Here is a 24777-nt window from a genome sequence, read left to right as displayed (position 1 = left end):
ACAATGATTTTTGTAGAGAAAGGTAAGTACAAAAATATGATGTTGAAATGGCAAAATTCATATCAAGAGAATCAGCAAAAACGCCTAGACAAAATCTGGATTTTGGTTTTATGTCAGACTCATTTAAGACAAAAATGCAAGAATTAAATTACCAACTCACATCTTTCAATCATTACAATTACAATTGGCTTATTGATCGTATTTCCACATTCATGTTTCATTTGCAGAAGAGCCTCTGCAGGCATATGTATCACAGATAATATTGATTAAAGCAAATTATGAGCATACAAATCCTATACTGAAAATATCCACAAATGAAGAAACCAGCTTTTGAGTGATGTTATATTTATACCAACACTTTTAAAACAAAATAAAGCAGTGACCCTAGTTTGTTCCACTTTCTCCTCCTCCCCCCCACCTAAGCTAATTAGGCTGTGCTGAAGCATGGGCTGTTTCTTCTTGCTGCAAGGAGGTAAATTGCTGGGAGGCAGAGGCCAAAGGGTGGGGGCCAGTGGGTGGGAGGGGCTACATTCAGTGTATAAAATGCACCCAAATTTTCACCCCTTTGGGGGGGGGGAAGGTGCATCTTATACTCCAAAAAATATGGCATGTACATTTTGCCTGGTTTATTAGCGTAATTTAGAACTGGGAGCTATCAGAATTCCATAACCTCCCTCAATCTGCCTCATCCACTTTATTTTTTATAATCATGCTGTTATGGATTAACAGGAAGACAAGAATCCTCAAAGTTTCATAGAGATAGAAATCTGCGTTGAAAGCAAAGTTCTCTCTGGAATGTCAAAGAGGAAGCTGGTACTGTTAAGGTAAAGATCACATAGAAGCATTTCTTCCTATGCAAAAGGATAATCTAGTGTTTCACAATTTCAGTCACAATTTCTCTTAGAGTGGACATGGAAGCATGTGGATGTAACTGAAATTTTTAGTAAATATTCTGTTTTGCAAAATTGGAAGCATCACAATTTTACAAAACAACTACCAAGGAGTAGTGGCGCAGTGGTTAGAATGCAGTATTTTCAAGCAAACACTGCCCAAAGCCTAGAGTTCGATCCTGATCTGCTCAAGGTTGATTCAGCCTTCCATCCTTCCAAGGTCGATAAGATGAGGAGCCATATTGTTGGGGACAATACACTGACACTGTAAATCGCCCAGAGAATGCTGCAACAGTATGGAGCAGTATATAAATCCAAGCACTATTGTTATTTGAACCCCAAATATAAATACTCCCAACTGCGTGATTCCTTCAACAGTTCATGTATTTCATAGAAAACAAAATAGTGAGAGGAAGAAAAACGGTAAAACATTCAGTCCTCAAATACAGATAGGTTCTCAATTTATGATCATAATTGAAGCCCAAATTGTAACAGTAGACCATGTTGGTGTTACCTGGGTCATCATATCAACATGTCCAATTTTACTACCTTTTTTTTTGAAGGAGTCATTGAGTAAATCATCAAAGCCATTAAATGAACACTGTTGCCGTTAAGCAAATCCATTGTCTGCAATGGAATTTTATCTTATTTTTTTGCTGGAAACGGGAAATAAACCCCAGTTTCTGGCAAAACTTATCATAAATCACGGCCACATGACTTCAGAATGCTGTAAATAGCGATAAAATTCTAGCCAGTTGCCAAAGCGCCCAAAATGCGATCATGTAACTGCAGGGAGCAGGGCAGCAGTTGGAACTTTGAATCTGAGTAACCCATAAGTAACCCTGAGGTGGTCCATTAGCACTTCAAACAGTTGCTAAGCAACCAGTAGTAAATAGAGAACTACTTGTATAAGGGAGTGCTAGGATCTAACCTTCAAAGCACATAAGTTCCCGTAAACGCCATATAATACACTTAATCAATATTCTGTTTGAGTTCACTTTAACCTGGTTACTGAACTGAATCATTTATTATTTTTGTATAAAATAACCTACTTGAATGTGCTGCCTTTAGCCCCTACCCACAAACCAAAGCAAAGAGAAATGGAAGGAGGTTAAAACTAAACAGAATTAGCAGGTTAGCTGAAAGCCAGTGAAGTATGTTGGGAAAATATAACATACACACACCCCACCTCAGCTTGCTTTTCCCCTTTTTTGCTTGTGTGTGTATAATTAGGAACTTTTCAAATATAAATGATGAACTTTCCTCCACCCTCATCAGAATCCTTTAAGTTCACACAAATTCTCACAGGAAGAATGAGAGAACCGAACTTCAGCAATATTTAGCAAACCATTGCATTACTTTTAGAGACAGGAGGCATCTGTTTAAAAAGAGGAGTCAAATTGCTAGAGTCAATCATGTAAGGGCAAAATTGGTCATAGATAAGTCTTCTCGTGGTCAAGATTGGCCTTTGCGCAATGTTGGGAGAATGTAAAGGCACCCTCCAATGACTTAATAATTAAAAAAATTTTTGACTGCGCTAAAATGGACAAACTAACATTGGAATTGAAAGGAATGACAGACTTGGTATATTATGTATCATGGGAGAAATGGTACAAATGGATTGAAAACAGAAAAATAAAACAGACTCAAGACAGTAAAGTAAAGTAAAACGTATAGTATAGAATGTCGTAGTGATATGTCGTGTAAATGGTCACAGTTCTGCACAAAAATTTTCTTATTTTTGTATTTCTGTTTGTGTTTGTTTAAAAATTGATAAAATATGGTTTGGTTTGGTTTGGTTTTTAAAAAAGAATTTTAACTTTACTCCCAACCCCAATTGATCAGGATGCTTCCAGGGACAAGCAAGCAATTCAAGGGCCAGGCTTGCCCACAAATGGCTTTACTAAGAAATCCCAAGGATACACCCAATTCTTACTCGTTTTCAAAAGGAACAGAGGTTTAGACTAGTTTTGCTACATATTAATACTGTATGAGGATATCAACCTCTCATTCCAAATCCATTCAGTGATTTCTATAGCAATTAATTTTTAAGACATGTCAAGACCTAATATGGTTTACCAGCACCTTCTCCACAAAATATGGAAAACCACTGCAAAAAATACATCAGATATAAAATTACCATCCTCCTCCTACATATTTTTTTAAAACTAAGAAGAAGTTTTCTGCTTCACCCATTCCTGGATCAACCGTCGAGCTATAGCTTGTTTGGGTGGCACCCAAAAAGAGGTACTGTCATCCATTTCTTTGGAAGGCCTTGGTTTCCGTTTAAGTGCCTTCACCACTTCCTCATGGCTGAACCACCTGGCAGATTCAAGCTCCTGAGTATTGATTGTACACTGTAAATGAAATAATTGAAAATAAAAGCAAAATTGGAAAAAAATTGTTGTCTTCTATTGAACGTGTATTAGTGCACGGGTCTCCAACCTTGGCAACTTTCAGCAAAGCTGGCTGAGGAGACCCCTGTAATTAGTGCATTAGCCATAACTATAACTAAAACTGAGTAGGAACACAACACTGCCTTCAGTTCAAATGTCATCTTCAGCCCAGGTTCAACAGAAGGCAAGACTTTATTGTCCGAAGCTCCTTTCCTTACATGCAATGAAATAACAGCCTATAATCGTAATGGCGAACCTGTGGCACGCAAAGCCCTCTCTGTGGGCACGCACACTATCGCCAGCAGCTCTTCTGTTTTCCAGCACGCGCATGTATGCCAGCCAGTTGGTCTTTGTGCACACCGGAGCACCGGAAACCCTAAGACCAGCTGGCCGGTGCACATGCGCGCACCAGCCACCTGGTCTTTGGGTTTCTGGCGCTCCGGCACACATGAAGATCAGCTGGCCGGCGCGCTGGAAACCAGAAGACCAGGTGGTCGGCGCACACATGTGCACTGGCCAGGTCATCTTTGGGTTTCCGGCGCTCCGGCATGCATGCACACATTCCGGTTTGGGCACTCGGTGCCAAAAAGTTTCACCATCACTGGCCTGCTTTAGAGAAATACTACAGAGGCTACAATGTAAGATATATACATTAAGGGTTTTCAAGGAAAAAGCTCATGATATAATCTAACAAATATCCATGACTATTACAATCATATGCTCACCAGGCAGCATGGATAGAAAAGTTGTGATAGGAAAAGGTCATGATCCAGAATTGTTTTTCATTAGTTTCATAAAATGTCAAAGAACTAAAGTGAACAAGGATTATTTGTCAGTTTTTAGGGATCTCAGTGGCCTCAAAATGCATAGAATTATAACATTCAGAAGTTCCGAAAAATTATTGGAATAGTAAGCCCAATATATTGTATCTGAAAGGAATCAGGTTAGGGAGTTCCGAGTTCAAGAAAGGTTAGGTTAGGTTCTCATTTATAAACTAGCATCAAATAACATCAAAGTAGGATTCTACCAGCGTTCTTACTTTGCTCTGTAGTGGATGCACTAATGCATGACAAGCTATCATGAGGATGCTGTTTGGGAATGGCCAGTGCTGAGATGCAGAGTACCAGAGAGATTTCACTTCTAGGCCTACTTCTTCAGCAACCTCTCGTTGGATTGCCTCTTCTACACTCTCACCTGGGAGCAGAAAACATAATGAAGGACATCTTCCTAATCAATACCTTTGTATCTTTCTTTAGCATTGACAGCATAAGCATAAAACCTCTTACTGACATACGAAAGTCGAATCAGGATTTTTTTAAAAATGGAATATGATCTACTGAAAGTAGAGTTGGCATGCCCTTCTTAGCAAGTATTGTCCATATGCCAAGAGTCATCAAAATTTCATGAAAGCATGATTAAGTCTGCCACCATCTTAGTACAACTCCCTTATAAATATCAAAGTGGCCATTACTTTACTGTATTTCAGAAAATGTATTTCATTTTCTTTTCTTTTTTTAATGCCACTTAAGCTAGCTTTTGCATGTCAGCAGAAAAACCAACTAGAAAAATACTTAATGAACTGTTTACATGTAAGTCAACCAGGGTTGTTTTAAAATAACTGGCTATATTGTACAAATGTTTTAAATAAATAAATTTCTAGAAACATATCTAATAAGTTACATGGCAGTTAAAAACCGGTATTTTTTTTTTTTACAAAAACACTTGCTTAATTTATTTTTATAATCAATGTAAAACCTGTCCTTTTTGTTGTTCTAACAGAAAAAGCTATAAAGATGCTTGATTTGAGTCATAAAGGTAGATTTCCTCAATTTACCAAATAAATAACTCGAATTCTATATTCATAAACTTAAAACAGGTAAGATAAAGATCTGGCAGGTACTATGACACAGCATACTAAATCAATCAGGATTAGGTAATGGTTAAATTTTTACTTTGGCAAATTCACTGTATTTGGCAAGTTTATGAATCAATATGTTAGAGCAAATTCAAAAAACAAATTAATTGAGCAACCAAGTTAAACATGTTGGATAAACAGTTGAGAATTTAGATAACAATACCTTTAAATTCATACAGACCTCACTCCATCGGCTGGTTATTTTTTGGGAGAATAGTTCTGGTGTTTTGAAGTATCAAAAAAAGGTGGGTTCATACAATATTCTAACCGGAAATCATGGTTTGCAAACCATAAACAATGAAAAAAATATACTAGGCCAAGACCAAACAAACCACACTGTGCCTATTTCCTAGGCTAAATAATTAATTATTAAAAACCAATGGCTTAAACATACCTCCCCAATCAAATATCCTGAAGATATATTGAGACAGAGACAATCCATATACTATATTGGGACTGAACTCCCAGAATTTGTAGCCAATTTTGTCTCAACCTGTGTTACAACTGCAAGTGGCAGGCTTATCAAAAGCTGCTTGGCAGGTTCCGTGGTTGTGAGCTCTATGCCTTGCCTTTTTTTTTTTTTTTTGCTTTTTTTTCTGCCTCTGAAACTTCTGAAACTGTTTCAGAAAAAACTTTTTTCTGCCTCTGAAAGCCTCCAAAACAGAGCTTCAGAAAAAAAGCCTCTGAAGCTCTGTTTGGGGGCTTCTTTTCTGAAGCTCCATCTGGGGCTTTTTTCCTGAAGTTTTGTTTCTGATGCTTTTTTCAGCACCTGAAAACTCCGTTTGAGAAGCTGGGCGGGGCTAGATTTGGCATATAAGATGCACCCAGATTTTTACCCTCTTTTTGGGGGGGGAAAAGTGCGTCTTATACTCCAAAAAATACGGTAGTTAGTTAAGGCTCAAATATCATCTCTGCTTTGGGTGGATTACCGCTCTGAAGCTACACTTCAGAAGCTCTCATTAAAATACATACTGAGGATATGCTGTCTTACCCATGTCACAGAAGCCAGCTAAAGCACTGTACATCCCTTTAGGAAATGACGCCTGCCGTACAAGAAGGCACCGACTCCCATCAGACACCAATGTAATAACCACCGGAGACATCTAAAAAGGCAAACACATCAGGACAATGATTATATTAGCCAGCTACCACACAAAGTTGCAATTCGGAGCACAACAACAGAAGTGTGGATTATGGGACCAGCAAGAGTGATTCACTTACATTTTACCTTGGACCAAAATAACAACAGCAGGAACACATTAAAGTCAACTTTAAAGCTATCACTAGCTAAAGCAAAAAAAAGGAAAGACTGATGATCAGAATAGATGAGATACCTGTGCAGTGGTTAAGCTGCTGGCCTAGAAACCAGGAAACAGTGAGTTCTAGTCTGGCCTTAGGCATGAAAGCCAGCTGGGTGAGCTTGGGCCAGTAATTCTCTCTCAGCCTAATCCACCTCCCAGGGTTCTGGTTGTTGGGAAAATATCAGGAGGTAGGAGTATAAAAATATTACTTTTATTTAAAGTATTAACAGTATTAAAATGAATTATTTTAAAAACAAACAAAACAAAATCTCATTATGTTTTACCAAATTACCACACGTTTTACCACAGCGACACAGGTTTTGGTCAGAGAATACAGGTAGTCCTCCAAGTTCAAAGTTACAATGGACCACCCAAAAAGGTACTGATGTCTCCATTTCAAAGTTATAATGGCTGCACATACATCCCTCCTATGGTCATGTGGTTGCTGGATCTTAAAGAGAGTACATTGCTAGCTAGCTTTGAAAACTGCCATGTTGGGAGGGTTACTGTAATTTGCTTGAAATAAAAACACACTTAATGTTCCTATTTGTAAACTTGCAGCTCTGTAGAACCTGCTATTGGGAATCTTTGCTTCAGTATACCACCGGTCTCCTAGTTTCAAGGCAACCCTCTCGCTGATACTTTTTAATATTCTGATCATCTGAAACATATATTTGTTCTCCTTCATTCCAAAGACCACAATATTGTGTAAGCTGGTTTTCAGCTATTGGGAAAAACACAAAGTTGCAGAAATCACAACATGCTGTTCTTCCATCATCATAGCTGAGGATAACTACCGTATTTTTCAGAGTATAAGACGCACCTACCTTTTTTGGTGAGGAAAACAAGAAAAAGAATCTGCCTCCCAGCAATTTTGCCTCGTAACAGCAAACGGCCTGCTGTACTTTCATTTTCGTTTTCAGCATAGCTTGAGTAGCACAAGAAAAAAAGATCTGCTCCCAGCAATTTACCTTCTTGCAGCAAGCAGCAGAGACCCGCGCAGCAATATGCAATGGCAATCCCTGCAGCCTGAAATAGCTGACAGTTGGGAGGCCAATCCAACAGACAATCAACTTGTGCTAATTAGGCTGTGCTGAAACTGAAATGGGCTGTTTCTTCTTGCTGCTTGCTGCAAGGAGGTAAATTGCTGGGAGGCAGAGGCTAAAAGGTAGGGGTCAGTGAATGGGCAGGGCTACATTCGGTGTATAAGACGCACCTAAATTTTAACCCCCTTTTAGTGGGGAAAAAGGTGCATCTTATACTCTGAAAAATACAGTAAATAGAGTGGCAGAAAGGTGGCTTGGCAACTTGGCAGCTCCCCCTCTTCTCAATCACTTGTGTGCACTGATTTTTGTTTTATTTTTCTGCTTATAAACAAGTCAACGCACAAAATATGAACTACGCTGTAAATGATGGGTGAGGATAGCTAACAATGTATTCTCTTTTCATTTTAGATGGAGTGGATGACACGGCTTTTATTCTACTGGCACCTTTGAGAACTTCATGCTGTTATTTGCTCACTGGTAGAAGGACTGACACAGGGAATTCTCTGGATGTTCCCAGGGTTTAGAGATCAACAGAAGTAGCACATTGGCTTCAAAGTTGCTTTAGACAGACTGGAAAATATAGCCAATAACTTTATTTAAAGTAAAAAAAATAATAATTTTCTTTTCTATTCTGCAAAAATCATCCTAAAGGTAACTCATAATTAGTGTTTAAAAAAAAATATTTACAAAAAGCTTTTGCCAGTGTAGACAAGTCTCGCTGGCTGCCTGGATGGCTTTAGACCATATTCTTTTCCATTTGGAGGCCTACCTGTGGATAATAGATGATTCCATTGGTATGACAAATTCGTTTGCTCCCAGACAAATTCTTCATTGTGGGCTGTCCGGTTTTCCCACAATATTGGTTATTATCATGCCATCGAAGGAGTGCCTGAGACTACAAAAATCAATTCGGTGAATCAGGATAGGAAAGGACAAAAATTTAAGTACAGGGGGTCCTCAACTTACAACCACAAGCGAGCCCAAAATGTCTGTTCTAAGCAAGGCAGCTGTTGAGGTTTGCCCCATTTTACAACCTTTCTTGCCACAGTTGTTAAGTGAATCACTGCAGCTATTAAAGTCAGTAACACGACTGTTAAGTGAATCTGGCTTCCCCATCGACTTTCCTTGTCAGACGGTCGCAAAAGGGGATCATTGGGACAGTTGCATCCACCATAAATACATGCCAGCTGCCTAACATCCCAATTTTGAACACGTGACCATGGGAGGTACTGCAACAGTTGTGTCAAAAACTGTTGGCAATTTTTTTCAGTGCCGCTGTAATTTCGAACAGTCACTAAACAAAATGATCGTAAATCACCTGCAATTTACTCTAGCTAGACCAGTGCTTCTCAATTATTTTCTGTCATGCCCCCCTAGGAAGAAGAAAACATTTTTCGCGCCCCCCCCGCGCAACTTTCTTTCAGGCGTTTTTCTCCTTGAAAGGGAGGAGCATGCGCAGTCACGTGTACTGGCAGTCCCACACTAAAGATGGCTCCGACAGGCTCGTGTCACAAGGGTTTTGGACAGCCAATCAGATGCTCCCGTTGTTCTCTGATTGGATACAGAGACATAAACACGGGGCTTAGCTTGTTTGCCGAGGTCAAACGCGCCCCCCTTTACGGAGCCTCGCGCCCCCCCTGGGGGGCGCGCCCCACTATTTGAGAAACGCTGAGCTAGACTGTTGGCATTTATTTGATTTGGAATTTGTTCAATCCTTGCTTCCCCTTCAAGATTTCCCTTTCCCAATAAATTTATCTTTGTCTTTAGAAATCTGGCTTCATTGACTTAATGAGAGAATTTCTCATTAAAATAATCTTTTCAAGGCAAAACTATATGACTACGCAGCTAGCTCCTGTGTACACCCAAGTAAGATTTATTAAGTTCTGCATTTCTGAGTGACAGACAGGACTTTTTGCTTTTTGCCAGGGCTGGGCTAAAGAGAGAATCCCTGGGTATGAGTGCTAAGAGATGCAGAACTGGACAGATTTCAAAGCTCTGGAGGATCTAGCTCATTCATAGTAGTATGTGGTGAGTACAGTCCCTTTAAGTGAGATTCCTTCCAAAAAGAGGCTTGCCAGAAAGACTTTAAATTCCCACTCTCCTTTTTATTTAGGAAATAAAAATAAATTATTCCCCTAGAGATTCTTTTCAGTCTCTCGTGAATATCCCATTACCGGATGCCACATCTACTCAGATAATATTCAAAGCATAATTTATTATTGGCAGGCCTTTCCTGGGATTGAATTGGGTCTACAGCACAGTAAAGTCGCTTCAACTAAAAAAAATAAAAGAGTTACCAATATTCACAACTGACAATCCATTTAAACAATGGCAGAAGGATATCCCTAAGTTTATATGGCAAGGAAAAAAACAAAAAATTAGATATAAGCAGTGGTGGGATTCAGCCAGTTCGTGCCACTTTGGGAGAACCGGTTGTTAACTTTCTGAGCAGTTTGGCAAAGTGGTTGTTGGAAGAAATCATTAGGGCAGAGAACCGGTTATTAAATTATTTGAATCCCACCACTGGATATAAGGTATTGCAAGATGTCAAGGAAAGAGGTGGGTTGGGTCTACCACATATGAAATTGTATTTTGATGCCTGCTGTTTGACCCGGGAAAATAATGGGTGAGTCTCCAGAACAAAAAGGCTACTCAAATTAGAGGGCCATGAATTAAGGTTTGGATGGCACAGCTACTTGTGGTATGACAAAAGTAAAGTTAATGTTGTTTTTGATAACTATTTTGTTAAACGTACCATACTAAGAATTTGGAATAAATAAAAAACAAGGCTCTCTACAAAGTTGCCCCTTTGGCTGTCACCACAGAAGATTTTTTTTAAGAAAAGAAATGGTGGCAAAGCCAGACGTATAGTAAAATTTTATCTTTTAATTCTGAAGGGAAGAACTTAAAACAGAAGGTTACGCTTGCCACTGGTTTACTTATCAACAACTGAAAGAAAAGTTCAAATTGGATAAAAAGTGCTATGGATTTGACTTTGTTAAAAAATGAATGGGAACTTTCATTACGTGGCAACGATGAATATATTATTGCTAAGATTTATAAAATTTTATTGAAATTGGGTTTGTAAAATGAACAAGTAAAACATTGCTTGATTCAGTGGGCAAGGAATTTTGGATATAATGTGATGCTTGAACAATGGGAAAATATGTGGATGAAGGGTTTAAAATTTACATTAAATTATAATCTAAAAGAGAATTTCTATAAGATGATTGTATTGTTGGTATTTAATACCAGGTAAGTTATCCAAGATGTATAAAGGCATGTCAAATAAATGTCGGAAATATAAAAATAAAGAGGTGACTTTTTATCATTTATGGTGGACATGTGATAAAGCAAAAAAAAAAAGGAGTACGATTCATAGTTTAATACAGAAAATTCTGAAAACGGAGATAAAAATGAATACCTTTTTGGGTCTAATGAAAAAAGAACTGGAGAAAAAAATGTGGAATTTTTTACTATATATGTTGACAGCAGCAAGACTATTGCATGTGCAAAAATGGAAGGACATCACTGATTCCTACCATGGAAGATGATTACAGAAGTTGATGGAGTTGGCTGAAATGCCAAAACTACTTTGATTAAAGAAAAGAACATATGTACTTTTGTTTCCACATGGAAACCGCTTCTGAACTTCATGCTTGATGTGGAAAAGAATGTTAATTCTGACTTTGGGTTTTACAGATTAGACTGATAGAGCTTTATAGAAACAACTTGTTCATACTATTATGGAAAAGCAAAAAGCTGTGATTTGATGTTAATGCCTTATTTTACTGTAACAAAGAAAGTTGGAAGTCAATGCTTTTTTTTCTTTTTCCCCCTTTCCTCACTTCCCTTCCCTCTTTTCCCTCCCCCCTTCTTCTATTTACTTTTGTATTTTATAATACTTTATAGCTTAATAAAAAAAAATTTTTTAATGTGGCCAGTAACAGCTGTCACCACATCTAGGCCAGGCAGATTGAAGCAGGAGAATGAATATGAATGAATATTTTAATTTGTATACCGCCCTTCTCCCGAAGGACTCAGGGCGGTGAACAGGAGATAAAATACAGATATACACAATATTTAAAACATCCCTTAAAAACCTGATTTAAATTTGCCCAAATATTAAAATAACATACACCCCCATAAAATTACAGAACTTTAAAAACCCATCAAATTCAATTAAAATGTAAGGTAAAAATCAAGCTAGAGAGGTGATATCCTATCTTGAATACCTGACCACATCAAAATAAAAAGTATCATTATATAATAAAAAGCGGGATGATTTGAGTTCCAGCACTACTCTTAAGCCATAATGGGATTTATTTGGCTTTGGCTTTAAAATCAGCCTCTTTCAATTTGCAATTTATGGTTTATCAGTTAGTGTGGATGTATGAGGCTAGCCCCTATGTCCTATTTAACAAACTACAATTAAAACGAATAATAGCCAAATGCAAAGAATAAAGTTATTAAACTAGCAAACAGAAAAAGAATCACTTCTGTTCTTTCTTATGTTCACCTGTTCTAATAATTCAATTGAATAATGCAGTAACTATCTCTGATTTGTCATAAATTTCATTGGGGTAAAGTACGACAGATTACAGATTCTTCCAATGAATGGAAATTGACGGGGTCCAATCAAAATTTCTGGATGGCATTGACAAAACTGAGCTATTCTGATCACAAACCAAGAGGCCGACCCAAAGGGCAGTTCGCAGAATTGAGAAGAAGACAGAAAAACAAAAAGAGAGAGAGAAAGCATAAATCAAGCAGTCAAAAATTGCGCACATCAGGAAGCTGAAATTCCCATTTTCCTCTGGAAATGCTTGCAATTCTTTATCATCATTATATAGGAGTTCGCACATGACATTTGTTTTTACAGTATTTTATGCATAAAATCATACCATGGAAATCAAAGAGGCATCTTCCTCCTCTAACTGGAAGAAAGCTTTCTGTAATTCTCCAAACGATCCACCAAGTTCAGACTCCACAGCAGATTTTGGCAAGGATCCTGGAATTCAATAAATCTGTGGGAATCAAACATCTTTGTTATTACCCCCTCCCCCACACCTTTTCCATGGATTAAACCATAGTTATTGTAGAGTTAATACTGTTGCTGATACAGTTAACCAATAATTGTACTATAAAATTAAATAATCATTCAACAACATTATTCGGGTCAGTGATTCTACATAACAGATAGGCTGTGGTATGAGCAAGATTAATGGTTCTAGCAATTATCTTCTTTATCACAGAAATGGAGATTAATGGCTCACATTAAATAGGCAGATATGGCTCCCCATTTTCTGCTGCATATCCTGATAGTACTCATGATTATCGCCTTTAAAAACAGAATCCACTATCACTTTTAGAGGAAAACTATGGCCAGGATCCGGGGGTTAATTTCTAGGAAATTAGGAAAAACAAATTATAGAAATAATATAGTGTGTAATAGTGAACCAAAAGACCTTATCTGTTGAGTATTTACAAATAAACTCAACGTATACAAAATGCCATTCCGTTTTTTGTAAAAAGTCCCGAGCAAGCGTTGTATCCCATAAAGCCTTCCAGCACTTAAGGAATTTAGAAACACCTAATAACATTTTCATAAAATACAGGTCCAGTTGTGTTGGTGAGAACACACAAATAATTAAGACTAGAAATCAAGTTTGCAAATACCACCAAATTATTCAGGACACCTGAAAAATCTCACTCCTAAGTAAATAAGCATCAGCATTGCATGTGCAATTTCGTGAATACAAGGTTAAAGAGGATATGTTACATCCACCTTGAACTATTCTGTACAGTTATGACCTGTTCATTTGACAAATGAGAGTGGACTGCCGAGGATGGCTGAATTTCAATCTTTTTAAAAAAATGACTAAGATGTGACAGAGGATTACAAAAATATAATGAAGGCGGTTTTTTAACCTGTCTCTCAAAATACTCCAAAAATACAAAATAGTTTTCAAAATCCAGTCTGGGTTGGTCACAGGAACCAGAGGTTTAGTCTTCCGAGCTTTCAGAATCATGTAGTAGCTGGCCATCAATATGCCAATTAACCAATAGAAAGCCGCACCCAACCAGGCAGCACATAAATACAATGCACACAGCCCAAAGCACACATTCCGGCAGAGAGAAATTCCCTGAGGATTGGTTCCAGCACGAGTCCAAAAGCACGGAAAACTAAGCCTCTGATCTCGCTGACCAACTCAGATTGCATCCTGCAACTTTATCCTGGGTCAGAGATATTTGCCTTCATTCATAAAACCATATTATTTCGAGAACCAAATGCACAAATCCCAGAATCCCCCAGTTTCAATGCCATGGATTTGTCACCCCTTTGGAGTTAACAGTACCCACGCTGACAAATTTGCACATCCTTGAGATTATGAGATTCAGTTTCACGCGATTTTTAGTATAGCAACAAGGGTCAGGTTATGAACATTCATGCATACAAATTCTAACCTAGGTCAAGAGCAAAATATGGAGTGCAGTCTTCCGAACAGCCCACCAGCATGGACTCCTCTATCATATTCTCACTCTTCCGAAATTTCTGCAAAAGTCTTTTTATTTCTGAAAGGTATTAAAATAAGGAAATGCCTTAAAAGATACAACCACTACCCCGTAAAGATTCTTTAACATATTTACTATCTAATATAGCAAGTCTAAAACAGATGTACAGATGCTTTATCACAAATCTGGATTAATAGAAAGCAAGGTTGTTATAATAAAAGTGCTTCACAAAGGAATCCAATGATTGCAGTTTTACAAGAGCACTGACACTTAATTTTCTATTCAAGATTTTTATTTATTTATTTAGTTATAATTTAATTTCTATCCCGCCCTTCTCCCGAAGGACTCAGGGCGGTTTACAGCCATATTAAGACACAATAATACAAAATATAAATAACAGATTTAAAATTTTAAACGAAATATTTAATAGGCCAATTCACTAAAACGGTCCTAGACCGATAAAACCCTTTAAAATTTAAAATTATAATAAATTAATTAATTAAAATGCACTTAGGTTAGTCCCGCACGATTAAATAATAAAGTCTTCAATTCCCGCTTGAAGGTTCGGAGGTCGGGCAGTTGGCTTAACCCCGGAGGTAACTCGTTCCAAAGTTACTGTGGTGCTGCCACAGAGAAGGCTCTCCCCCTGGGGGCCACCAACCGACATTGTTTGGCTGATGGCACCCGGAGCAGGCCCACTCTGTGGGAGCGCACAGGTTGTTGGGAGGCTATCGGTGGCAGAAGGCAGTCTCGTAGATAACCTGGTCCTAAGCCATGGAGCGCTTTGAAGGTGGTCACTAGCACCTTGAATTGCACCCGGAAGGCTACCAGCAGCATTCCGGGTGCAATTCAAGATCTCCAACTCCCTTCCCTTCATCTTATAAATTGCTATCATCCCAGGTTGCTTGCAAGCAGAAAACAAGGACATCTTTGGTATCTTGTAACATTATGCCCTTATTCTTCAAGGATTTTTCCCCCTAGGTAAATTCTGATTGCTTGATAGAAAAGAAACTTCCTAGCAGTAAGAGAGACTAGATGGTGGAACCAAATGAATCAGAAAGATTATGGTCTCCGCATCATTGGATGTTGTCAACTGGAAGGTACAAAGCCACCTCTCAGGATACTTTAACTTAACAGAATAAAAGAGCTGAAAGGGACCTTGGAGGTCTGCTAGTCCAACCCCCTGCATAAGCAGGAAACCTTATACATTTCAGACAAATGGTTGTCCAATCTCTTTTTGAAAACCTCCAATGTTGAAGCACCCACAACTTCTGGAGGCAAATCGTCCCCACTGATTAATTGTTCTGTCAGGAAATTTCTCCTTAGTTTTAAGTTGCCTCTCTCCTTGATTAGTTTCCATCCATTGCTTCTCATCCTGCCTTTGGAAAATAGGTTGAAACCCACCCCACCCCCTTCTTCACTGCTCTGAGTAGAGTATTGGCCTTGATGGCCTCATTGGCGCTTTCCTATAGATGGAGCACAGCCCAAGAATATCAGCATTGATCTAGTAGAATTATGTCTGAATAATACAAAAGATACCTGCTGCCTTTAACTTTGGGGCTAGTAACCCTTTTCCTTTTTGCTGCACAAAAGGAGAGAAGTTGTAAAACAAGAAGAAAGTTCCACAATTATAGGCCTGCCGACAAGCATCATCTTCTTCTTTCAGCTTGAACATGTATCTGTAATTAGGAAAGGATTAGAAGGAGCACTTCATGAATAGACATAGTAATAACCTTCCCTGCATTCACTCATCTGACGTACATAAAACAATCTAATCCCGTTGTGTCTGTTCAGAATTGTACCCTTGTTCTTACAGTTGTTGGCTCTGGCTGCCGAGTTCTCAGAGCAAGCTTTCCTTGCTGTTCTCTGTATTCTCTTAGAATCTGAGCAGCATTTCTTTCTAGTTTGCCTGATGGGAGTGCAAAGAAAATCATGGCAAAGAATAGAATAGAATAGAATAGAATAGAATAGAATAGAATAGAATAGAATAGAATAGAATAGAATAGAATAGAATAGAACAGAACAGAACAGAACAGAACAGAACAGAATTCTTTATTGGTCAAGTGTGATTGGACATACAAGGAATTTGTCTTTGGTCTATATGCTCTCAGTGTACATGAGAATAAAATACATTCATCAAGAATATAAAGATACAACACTTAAATAGTCAAGGTTACTAATAAGCAATCAAATCATACTAGGAAACAAAACAATATAAATCATAAGAGATACAAGCAACATGGTTATAGTCGTAAGTGGGAGGAGATAGGTAATAGGAAGGATGAGAAGAATAATAGTAATAGTCTTAGTAAATAGTTTGACAAGTATTGGGAGAATTATTTGTTTAGCAGAGTGATGGTGTTCGGGAAAAAACTGTTCTTGTGTCTAGTTGTTCTGATGTGCAATGCTCTATAATGTCGTTTTGAGGATAGAAGTTGAAACAATTAATGTCCAGGATGTGAGGGGTCTGTAGATATTTTCATAGCCCTCTTTTTGACTCGTGCAGTATACAGGTCCCTAATGGAAGGCAGGTTGGTAGCTATTGTTTTTTCTGCAGTTCTAATTATCCGTTGAAATCTGTGTGTCTGGTTTGGTTGCAGAGCCAAACCAGACAGTTATGGAGGTACAGATGATAGACTCAATAATTCCTCTGTAGAATTGGAACAAAGCTGAAAGGTCTCTTGGCTTCAAGACAGAGAGAAGAACCCTAGGGACTTTGTGAGAAGATGAGGCAGGACTGTCCATCCTGCAGCTCACTAAGAAATACTGCAAACTATGTTTTCTGGTGTTCTGCACTGCTTCAGACTGCTTCAGACTATTCAGAAGCTCCAGTTGGTCCAGAATGCAATGGTGGGGTCATTATGCCCTTATAATTCCACCATCTACAAGTTACACTGCTTCTCTCTCTAGATTCTGGGTGCGATGCAAGGTGCTGGATCCATTTTAAAGCCCTACATGGCATAGATCCAGGTTACCTGAGAGGCCACCTATTCCAAAAAATATTTGCTCACTCTACACATTCCCATAGGGAAGGCATGCTCCAGGTTCTCCTTTAAATATTGTAATCATATGGAACATAGAAAGTGTGTCTTCCCAGGCTGTCCCTTAGGAATAGTGTCCACCCCTATACAGTGTTCCTCAACTTACGACCACAATCGAGCCCAGAATTTATGTTGCTAAGTAAGAAATTTGTTAAATTTTGCCCTATTTTATGACTTTTCTTACCACATTTCTTACGTGAATCACCGCAGTTGTTAAATTAGTAACAAGGCTGTTAAGTGAACCTGGCTCCATTGATTTTGCTTGTCAGGTCACAAAAGAGGACCAATGACCGTGGGACACTGCAACTGTCATAAATATGAACATGTTGTCAAGCATCCAAATATAAATCATGTGACCAGGGGGATACTGCCATTGTCATTGTGAAAAATAGTCATAAGTCATCCCAAAGATGCTTTTTCAGGAGGCACCTCAACTTCCTTGTTTTTTTCTTTTGAAGACATTTTGCTTCTCAATGAAAAAAAGAGAGAAAAAACAAGAAAGAAAAAACAAAAGAAAAAACAAAAAAGTCCAGTTTGTCAATATAAGTAAATATGAGATGACATAGACATGGCAACAGGTCCACCAATGGGGACTGTTTGGAACTGAAACACAGTATTTGTTTGTATGGGGCCATAAGAGGCAGTTTAGAGTCTTGGTGTGGCTTAGACTTGCTGAACTGTATGTAAGACTTGGTTTGGCCTCTGTAATGGCTGCCTCTGTACAATATATTAGCTTCTGTGTCTCTCTACTCTGTAATGACTTGCTTCTATGAATATTGCTTCTGTGTTCCTGATATTGTATGCTGAATTCTGATACATGGTATTGTATATAAATAAGTTTCTTATATGTAGTTGAATCCTGCAGAATTATTTAATTGTGTCTGATTGTGCGTGCTGCAACAAACTCTGACACAGTTGCCTCCTGAAAAAGCACCTTTGGGACAACCATGATCTGGATGACTGAGAATCTCGTCAGACTTTTAGTCGTAAGTCATTTTTTTCAGTGCCATCGTAACTTTGAACTAAATGAGCTGTTGTAAGTCGAGGACTACCCGTATATGATGAGCCCCAACTCTGAAATTTTAAAAATCCCATTAAGATGTGGCTTTCCCCTCCAGCATTTGGGTCCAAGTTGAATGGAGTGTCCTTTTGGATGACTAATTACCACATTTGCTCATTATTTTATTATTTAATATATTGTTCCTTTTTAATGCTATATATGGGGCCAGGGAGTGTTGGTTATTGTTTGTTTCAGCTGTACATCAGCCAGAGTCACATCCGACAGCTCTATAAATCCATTAAATAATTAAACTTCAGCTTGCAAAAAGCTGCCCAGTATTGTGGAGACACAAGAGGGCAGCATGGATTATAAATTGGCAGAGTTCCTGCACATGGAGGGGAATGATTATTATTATTTATTTATTTTTTTAATTTGAATTTATATCCCGCCCTTCTCCGAAGACTCAGGGCAGCTTACAATGTGTTAAGCAATAGTCTTCATCCATTTGTATATTATTCAATTATATTCAATTATATTATTCAATTATATATATATATTAATTTTATTTAATTATTTTTATAATTTTATATTATATATAATTATATATAATTTTATAATTATAAATATTAATTTAATATTTAATAATATTCAATTAAATATATAAATATATATATTCAATTATATTCAATTATATTATATTCAATAGGGCTCTAATCTTCCATAAATAAACGCAGGATAGCCCAAATTATTTGACCACAATACAAATCTATTATATTCACAAACTTTGTAAAACCTCACTATAATGTCTGATAATTCTTAATTTATCTCATTAGCTAATATATTCTGAGAAGAGTTGATAGAACCAGCCTATGCCTTAGACTTCTCACCGGTTAAGAACATACATACCTCATTCTCCTGACATAGGTTGAATAAATCCTACAACATAGAGCTGAAGTTCTTCTACATCCCACTTGACATGCCAAAGCTATAACCATCTTGCATGCCACAACTGAAAAAAAAAACCACTGAGTTATAAAAATAGTGGTAAATTACCAGTTTCCTAACCAGATTATGGAAGGAATAAGCCATCTCATTCATTGGTAAGGGGAGGAGGCGGAGGAGAGAAATGCCATATTACCTACCACAGCTAGCAGTTACTCACACACACCTCAAACTTATTATATATCATTTTATCTTTCACTGTTGCTTAGATTTTAAGCGTTTTTCATTATTACCGGCTCCCCAAAGAACCCTTTAATGACTGAAATAAAAAAACCCTAAATAACTAGAAGCCTCCTGAATGTTCTCCCCCCCCACTGGAACTTACTATCAGTAGCAGTGTCTGTGAGCAACTGCAGCTGCCTTTCCTAGTTTTCAAACGGCAAGTGGCGTTGCGTTCCTATAAAACAACAAAAATCCACACTTCTATTGATTATACCAAACTGTGAGACGACCGAAGCAACCCTCCACCGTTTTTATTCAGAATAAAATGACAATAAATGTAATGCAGTATTTCCCTGTCCTCTTTTACTAAAGACTCGTTAGGGTTGTAAAGCAAACAATATTTTTAAAAAGAAACCGTGTTAACGTTTTTCAGGGTTGTTGCTGCTTTTTTAATGAAACTAGTGGTTTTAAGGGAATCTAGAACAAGTTATGGATATAATAAACCAACATCAGGAGACGATCAAGAAAGGGGGGGGGGGAAAGCAGGCAGGGATCTTTAATCCGAAAGTAAAGGATTATTTAAACTTCTCGATCACCCTCTAACCTTTTAATCCAGGAAAGGCTGAAAAGTGCGGCTCTGCTTTCAAAGACAGCAAAACACCGAGACGCAGAATCAAAAGTTAAATATAGGGAGCTGAGAAGATGTGACCCATTCATTGGGCGTAGTAATTTTAAAATCAACGCTGGTCAGAAAAAAACAGTCACCCTTTGTCACTTACTATCCTTGCAGCTGCTAACAATTTCCGCCAGCAGGAAGTATTGCCTTGCAGTTCCGCCACGAAAAGGAGTAAGCTTTGCTACCGCAAACTACGTTGACCATAATGCCTCCGCCTTGGGTACTCCCAAGGCACGCGGGCGGGCGTTGCAAATATGCAACAAGTTGCAAATGTTGGGTTTTTTTTAAGCGTCCTGTTGATATTTTCTCCGTAAGGAGAGGCTTAAAAACAGAAATAAGGAGTTGCAAAAACTAGAAGATGAACGCCGCAGATGTCGAAGTGTTTTTGCCCAAAAGATAAAATGCAAAAAAAGAAGAAGGAAAAAAAAGCAGACGCTGGTTCTGTTAATCGGTGTAAAAATAGGCTACTCAAGAATATGTAAGGAAAGAGAGCTAGCTCCAACCTGGGATCTTGTCTGATAAAGGTAGCTCGGTTTAGCTCCAGAGTTACTCTCAATTCTAAAAGGCGCTCCTCGCGTTTCTAGGCTAAATGGAAGAACTGTAGCTTCACCCGAGGACGACCCGCCAAAGAGAGAGTTGCTGCCAGACCAACGTAGACCAGCGTTTTGCAACCTTTGCAGCTGGAAGTTATGTGAATTTCAACTCCCAGAATTCCCTAGCAAGCCCTCACAGTAGCTAATTCAATATGAAACGGCTTCTCCATGCTAGAATATTCTCCTGATAATCCTTTTTAATCAATGTTAGCTACTAACTAAGCTAATTTAAGAGGAAAGTGTACGGGCATGGAACAGTATACTGTAATTTCAAATCTAAATGGTCATTTAAAAAAAAAAGTATTGTTAGTAAGAACGTGGAAAGAAAAAGAGGTTCCTAGCAATCAACAACTCCAGAAGTTGTAATTCTATTGCTCAAAAGATTTCTTCCTCCTTTGTTAAAAAGAATAATAAAACCAAACCCCAATTTAAATATTGGCAGTCAATACATTCAACAGTCCTATAACTGTGAATTTGTTTAATTTCTTCTAGTATTTTTTTTACTAATCCTTAGTCCCAGATCTGTAATTTTTCATATCTTGATAGGTTCCATATACCAAAAGAACATGTACTACAGTCTTTGAGATTGTGGCAATTTATATATTTAATAAACAAAGAACATATCTATATCATTACCATGCAGCAAACCATACATGTTACATAGTCATACATAACATGTATGTCAGTTATATAGTTTCAAGTCTATCAAGGTCATCTCAATCTGTGACAATAACACGACAAGACCAAACCATATGGGCAAGGTTGAAATTCACTTACCTTCACTACCAGTTCGCAAATGTGCGCGCGCCTCCTCCATGCATGCACAGGGCCTTCTGCGCATACGCAGAGAGTCAAAAATGGGACACGATGACATCCAGGCGGGTGGGTGGAGCCAGGGGTGAAATCTAAAAATTTTCCCTATCGATTCTGTGGGTGTGGCTTAATTGGTGGGCGTGGCTTGATATTCAGATGACTGGGTGGGCGTGGCCAATAACAATAAATAATAAAAATAATAAAGTATAAAAAACAATAAGAGGTATCAAAAAGCAACTTTCACACTTTACACACATACAACTCACACACACACACACAAAATGCCACATACAGCTTTCTGAGATTTTGTGTGTTTGTGTAGTTAGGGTGAAACACTACAGAAACACACCAAATCTCAGAAAGCTGCACAAATATTTTATTTTATTATTTTATTTTATTTTATTTTATTTTATTTTATTTTATTTTATTGTGGACTTCAAATCCCAGAGTTCCTCAGCTAGCAAAGCAGGAAGTCAAAGCAAGCTTTTTTTTTTTCTTCAGTAGCTGAAGAAAGCATGCAGTTGCAGCCGGAAAAGAGCAGTAATTATAGGCAGTGGTGGGATTCAAGTAATTTAACAACCGGTTCTCTGCCCTAATGATTCCTTCCGACAACCAGTTTGCCAAACTGATCAGAAAGTTAACAACTGGTTCTCCCAAAGTGGTACGAACTGGCTGAATCCCACCACTGATTATAGGTAAGTGAGGAGGGGGCATTGGGTGGGCATGGGTGGAGGCTCTTGTAAGTGGGGGCTGTTAAAAAGTGAGTTTAAAAGCCTGTGAGGATCAGGAAACTCCTCTGGGATCGCCTCTGGGGGGGGGGTTTCTTGGATTTTTCCCCTTCAGCTGAAGAGGGTTTTTTAAAAAAAACTTCTAAAGGATTTTGATCTCTGCTCAGCCCCACGATCATCAGAGGTTGGTGTTTTTTTTTACTTTTAAAGGCATGTTTTGGCTGAAGAAAAACTTTTTAAAATAATAATAAAAAAAACCTCTGCTGATGGTTTGGCTCAGCAGAGGCAGTGGGGCGGGGCCAGGGATTTTTGCTACCGGTCCTCCAAACCAGCAGCTGCCATCGCTACCTAATCGGGAGAGCCGGTGCAAACCGGGAGCATTTCACCCCTGGGTGGAGCCTCCCACCACCAGCGCTACCAGTTCACCCAAGCCTGATGGAACCGGCTGAATTTCACCCCTGGATTAGGGTCTTTGGTGCTCTCTGAGCTTGGTTGTTTTCTTGCCAACCTTTCACTACACAACTAGGTAACATCATCAGTGCTAAAATAGTTTTCTTACAAATAATGTGAAGTTGGCAGATTTATGAAGCACAATGTATAGCCACAGAAACGAGTACCCAAGAAATATAGTCCGCTATGTGGTAGTGGTATTCATTATGGGGCCAGAGCAGAATAATATCCTAAATGACAGCTATTTACTTTCATAGATGACACCTTGCTTCTTCACCACTACTGTTCCCAGTTCATCTTAAAATAGTTCTATGTATATTGCTTTTTCTTGGTTTTATGAATCTGTGATACAATTTGGGGGGCTGTTTATTGTTACATAATTTTAATTGTACCATAGACTTTATATTGTGATTAAAATTCCTTGTTTCAATCACATTAAAACTCATTGTTGTGCTATAACTCAAGTCTTACAGCACACAAAAAATAGGATTCACAAAATTAAAAAAAAAAATTGGAAGGGATTTTAGAGACTGATGCACTACTTCTGTGTACATCAACTAAAATGTGAAATATATGGATACTCATAAAAACAAACTAGGGCACACCTGGAGCACTTACAAGTAATTTCCCCAGGTGCCTATAAAACTCTCTGTTGATGCCTGTGATTCATTTTTATATTTAAATTACTTTTAGCTGGGTGGTGAAAGTAATGACCTATGGCCATCTAATGTCTTCATTTCACAAATATATTTTTAGTAAGTAAATCTCAGTCTGAAAAACAAATTAAAATGGATTAAATCAATAAAATAAAATTATATCCATGCATTGTAATGTTTTTTTCACGCACCCTCCATTTCCATTTTTGAGGAGCCAGGATGCTTGAGAATGACTGCAGGAGAAGGATGATTTCACATCATGAGATGAAGAACTGGGAGTCTGGATTGGGAATGGGAAGAGTTGAAGGAAGAGCAAAAACACTGGGAAAATTAATGAACAGAATGGAATAACAGAGTTGGAAGGAACCTTGGAGGTCTTCTAGTCCAACTCTGTCAAGGACTTTGGAGTACTCATATCAAATGATCTAAGTGCCAAAGCCCACTGTTACAATATCACCAAAAAGGCATTAAGGGTTGTAAACCTAATCTTGCATAGCTTCTTCTTCGGTAATATTACACTACTAACCAGAGCATACAAAACATTTGCTAGATCAATTCTCGAATACAGCTTGTTTGGATATTGGACATTAATACGATTGAACATGTCAGAAACATTTCACAAGAAGAGTCCTCCACTCACAACAAAATACCTTTGCCACCAGACTTGAAATTCTGGGATTAGAAAATTTAGAACTACGCCGCCTTCGGTATAACCTAAGCATAGCTCATAAAATCATCTGTTACAATGTCCTTCCTGTCAATGACTACTTCAGCTTCAACCACAACAATATACAAGCACACAATAGATACAAACTTAAGGTAAACCGCACCAAACTCAATTGCAGAAAATATGATTTCAGCAACAGAGTGGTCAAGGCCTGGAATGCACTACCTGACTCTGGTTTCATCCCCAAATCCCCAAAATTTTAACCTTAGACTGGCTACTGTTGACCTCACCCCATTCCTAAGAAGTCTGTAAGGGGCGTGCAGAAGAGCACCAGTGTGCCTCCCGTCCCTGTCCTAATTTTCCCTTTAATTGTATTCATTTTATGTATTCAATTAATGCTTATATATATTATCCAATATGCACTCGACAAAATAAATAAATAAATAACTCCTTACTCAAGCAGGAGACCTTGTACCATTTTACATAAATGGCTGTCCAGTCCCTAAAAGCCTCCAGTGTTGGAACACCCACAACTTCTGAAGGCAAGTTGTTCCACTGGTTGATTGTTCTTACTGTCAGGAAATTTCTCCTTAGTTTTAGGTTGCTTCTCTCTTTGTTCAGTTTCCATCCATTGCTTCTTGACTTGCCCTTCTGGTGCTTTGGAAAACAGATTGACCCCTCTTCTTTGTGGCAGCCCCTCAAATATTGGAATACTGCTATCACATCACCCCTAGTTCTTCTTTTCACTAGATTAGACATACCCAGTTCCTGCAACAGTTCTTCATATGTTTTAGCTTCAGTCCAGTGCTAGGTTTCAAAAAATTTTACTACCGGTTCTATGGGCGTGGCATGGCTTGGTGGGTGTGGCTTGGTGGCCATTGCAGGGGAAAAATACTGTAAAATCACTATTCCCACCCCACTCCAG

At 38.2% G+C, this 24777-nt stretch overlaps 1 protein-coding gene across 2 annotated transcripts; it reads right to left on the bottom strand.

Annotated features, from left to right (window-relative positions):
* Positions 1 to 836: 836 nt before the first annotated feature.
* On the bottom strand, positions 837 to 20319 carry NUDT13 (nudix hydrolase 13). Of its 2 annotated transcripts, XM_058188348.1 has the most exons (9): positions 20068 to 20319; positions 19012 to 19114; positions 15604 to 15743; positions 14017 to 14124; positions 12453 to 12559; positions 8318 to 8443; positions 6193 to 6304; positions 4326 to 4480; positions 837 to 3247 (listed from the first exon to the last, which is right to left on the bottom strand). In XM_058188348.1, exons 1-9 carry the CDS (start codon positions 20147 to 20149, stop codon positions 3059 to 3061), a joined length of 1122 nt encoding a protein of 373 aa, XP_058044331.1. In that variant the 5' UTR covers positions 20150 to 20319; the 3' UTR covers positions 837 to 3058. The 2 variants fall into 2 exon arrangements, with proteins under 2 accessions (XP_058044331.1, XP_058044330.1); XM_058188347.1 differs by lacking the exons at positions 15604 to 15743; positions 19012 to 19114; positions 20068 to 20319 and having other exon boundaries at positions 12453 to 12575; positions 14017 to 14125.
* Between the last annotated feature and the right edge of the window lie 4458 nt (positions 20320 to 24777).

The sequence above is a fragment of the Ahaetulla prasina genome, chromosome 6, assembly GCF_028640845.1.
Source record: "Ahaetulla prasina isolate Xishuangbanna chromosome 6, ASM2864084v1, whole genome shotgun sequence".
NCBI classification, from domain to species: Eukaryota; Metazoa; Chordata; class Lepidosauria; order Squamata; family Colubridae; genus Ahaetulla; species Ahaetulla prasina.
The sequence above is the reverse complement of the archived record's forward strand: the minus strand, read 5'-3'. Positions and strand labels throughout refer to the sequence as shown.

What these genes read in the sequence shown, in the direction of transcription:
- NUDT13 (XM_058188348.1), bottom strand. Translation starts at nt 20,149, where the DNA reads ATGGTCAACGTAGTTTGCGGTAGCAAAGCTTACTCCTTTTCGTGGCGG. An exon ending in ACCTATGTCAGGAGAATGAG is followed by an intron (nt 15,744 to 19,011) that starts GTATGTATGTTC and finishes TCCTAATTACAG; the next exon opens with ATACATGTTCAAGCTGAAAG. An exon ending in CCCAAAGTTAAAGGCAGCAG is followed by an intron (nt 14,125 to 15,603) that starts GTATCTTTTGTA and finishes AATACCTTTCAG; the next exon opens with AAATAAAAAGACTTTTGCAG.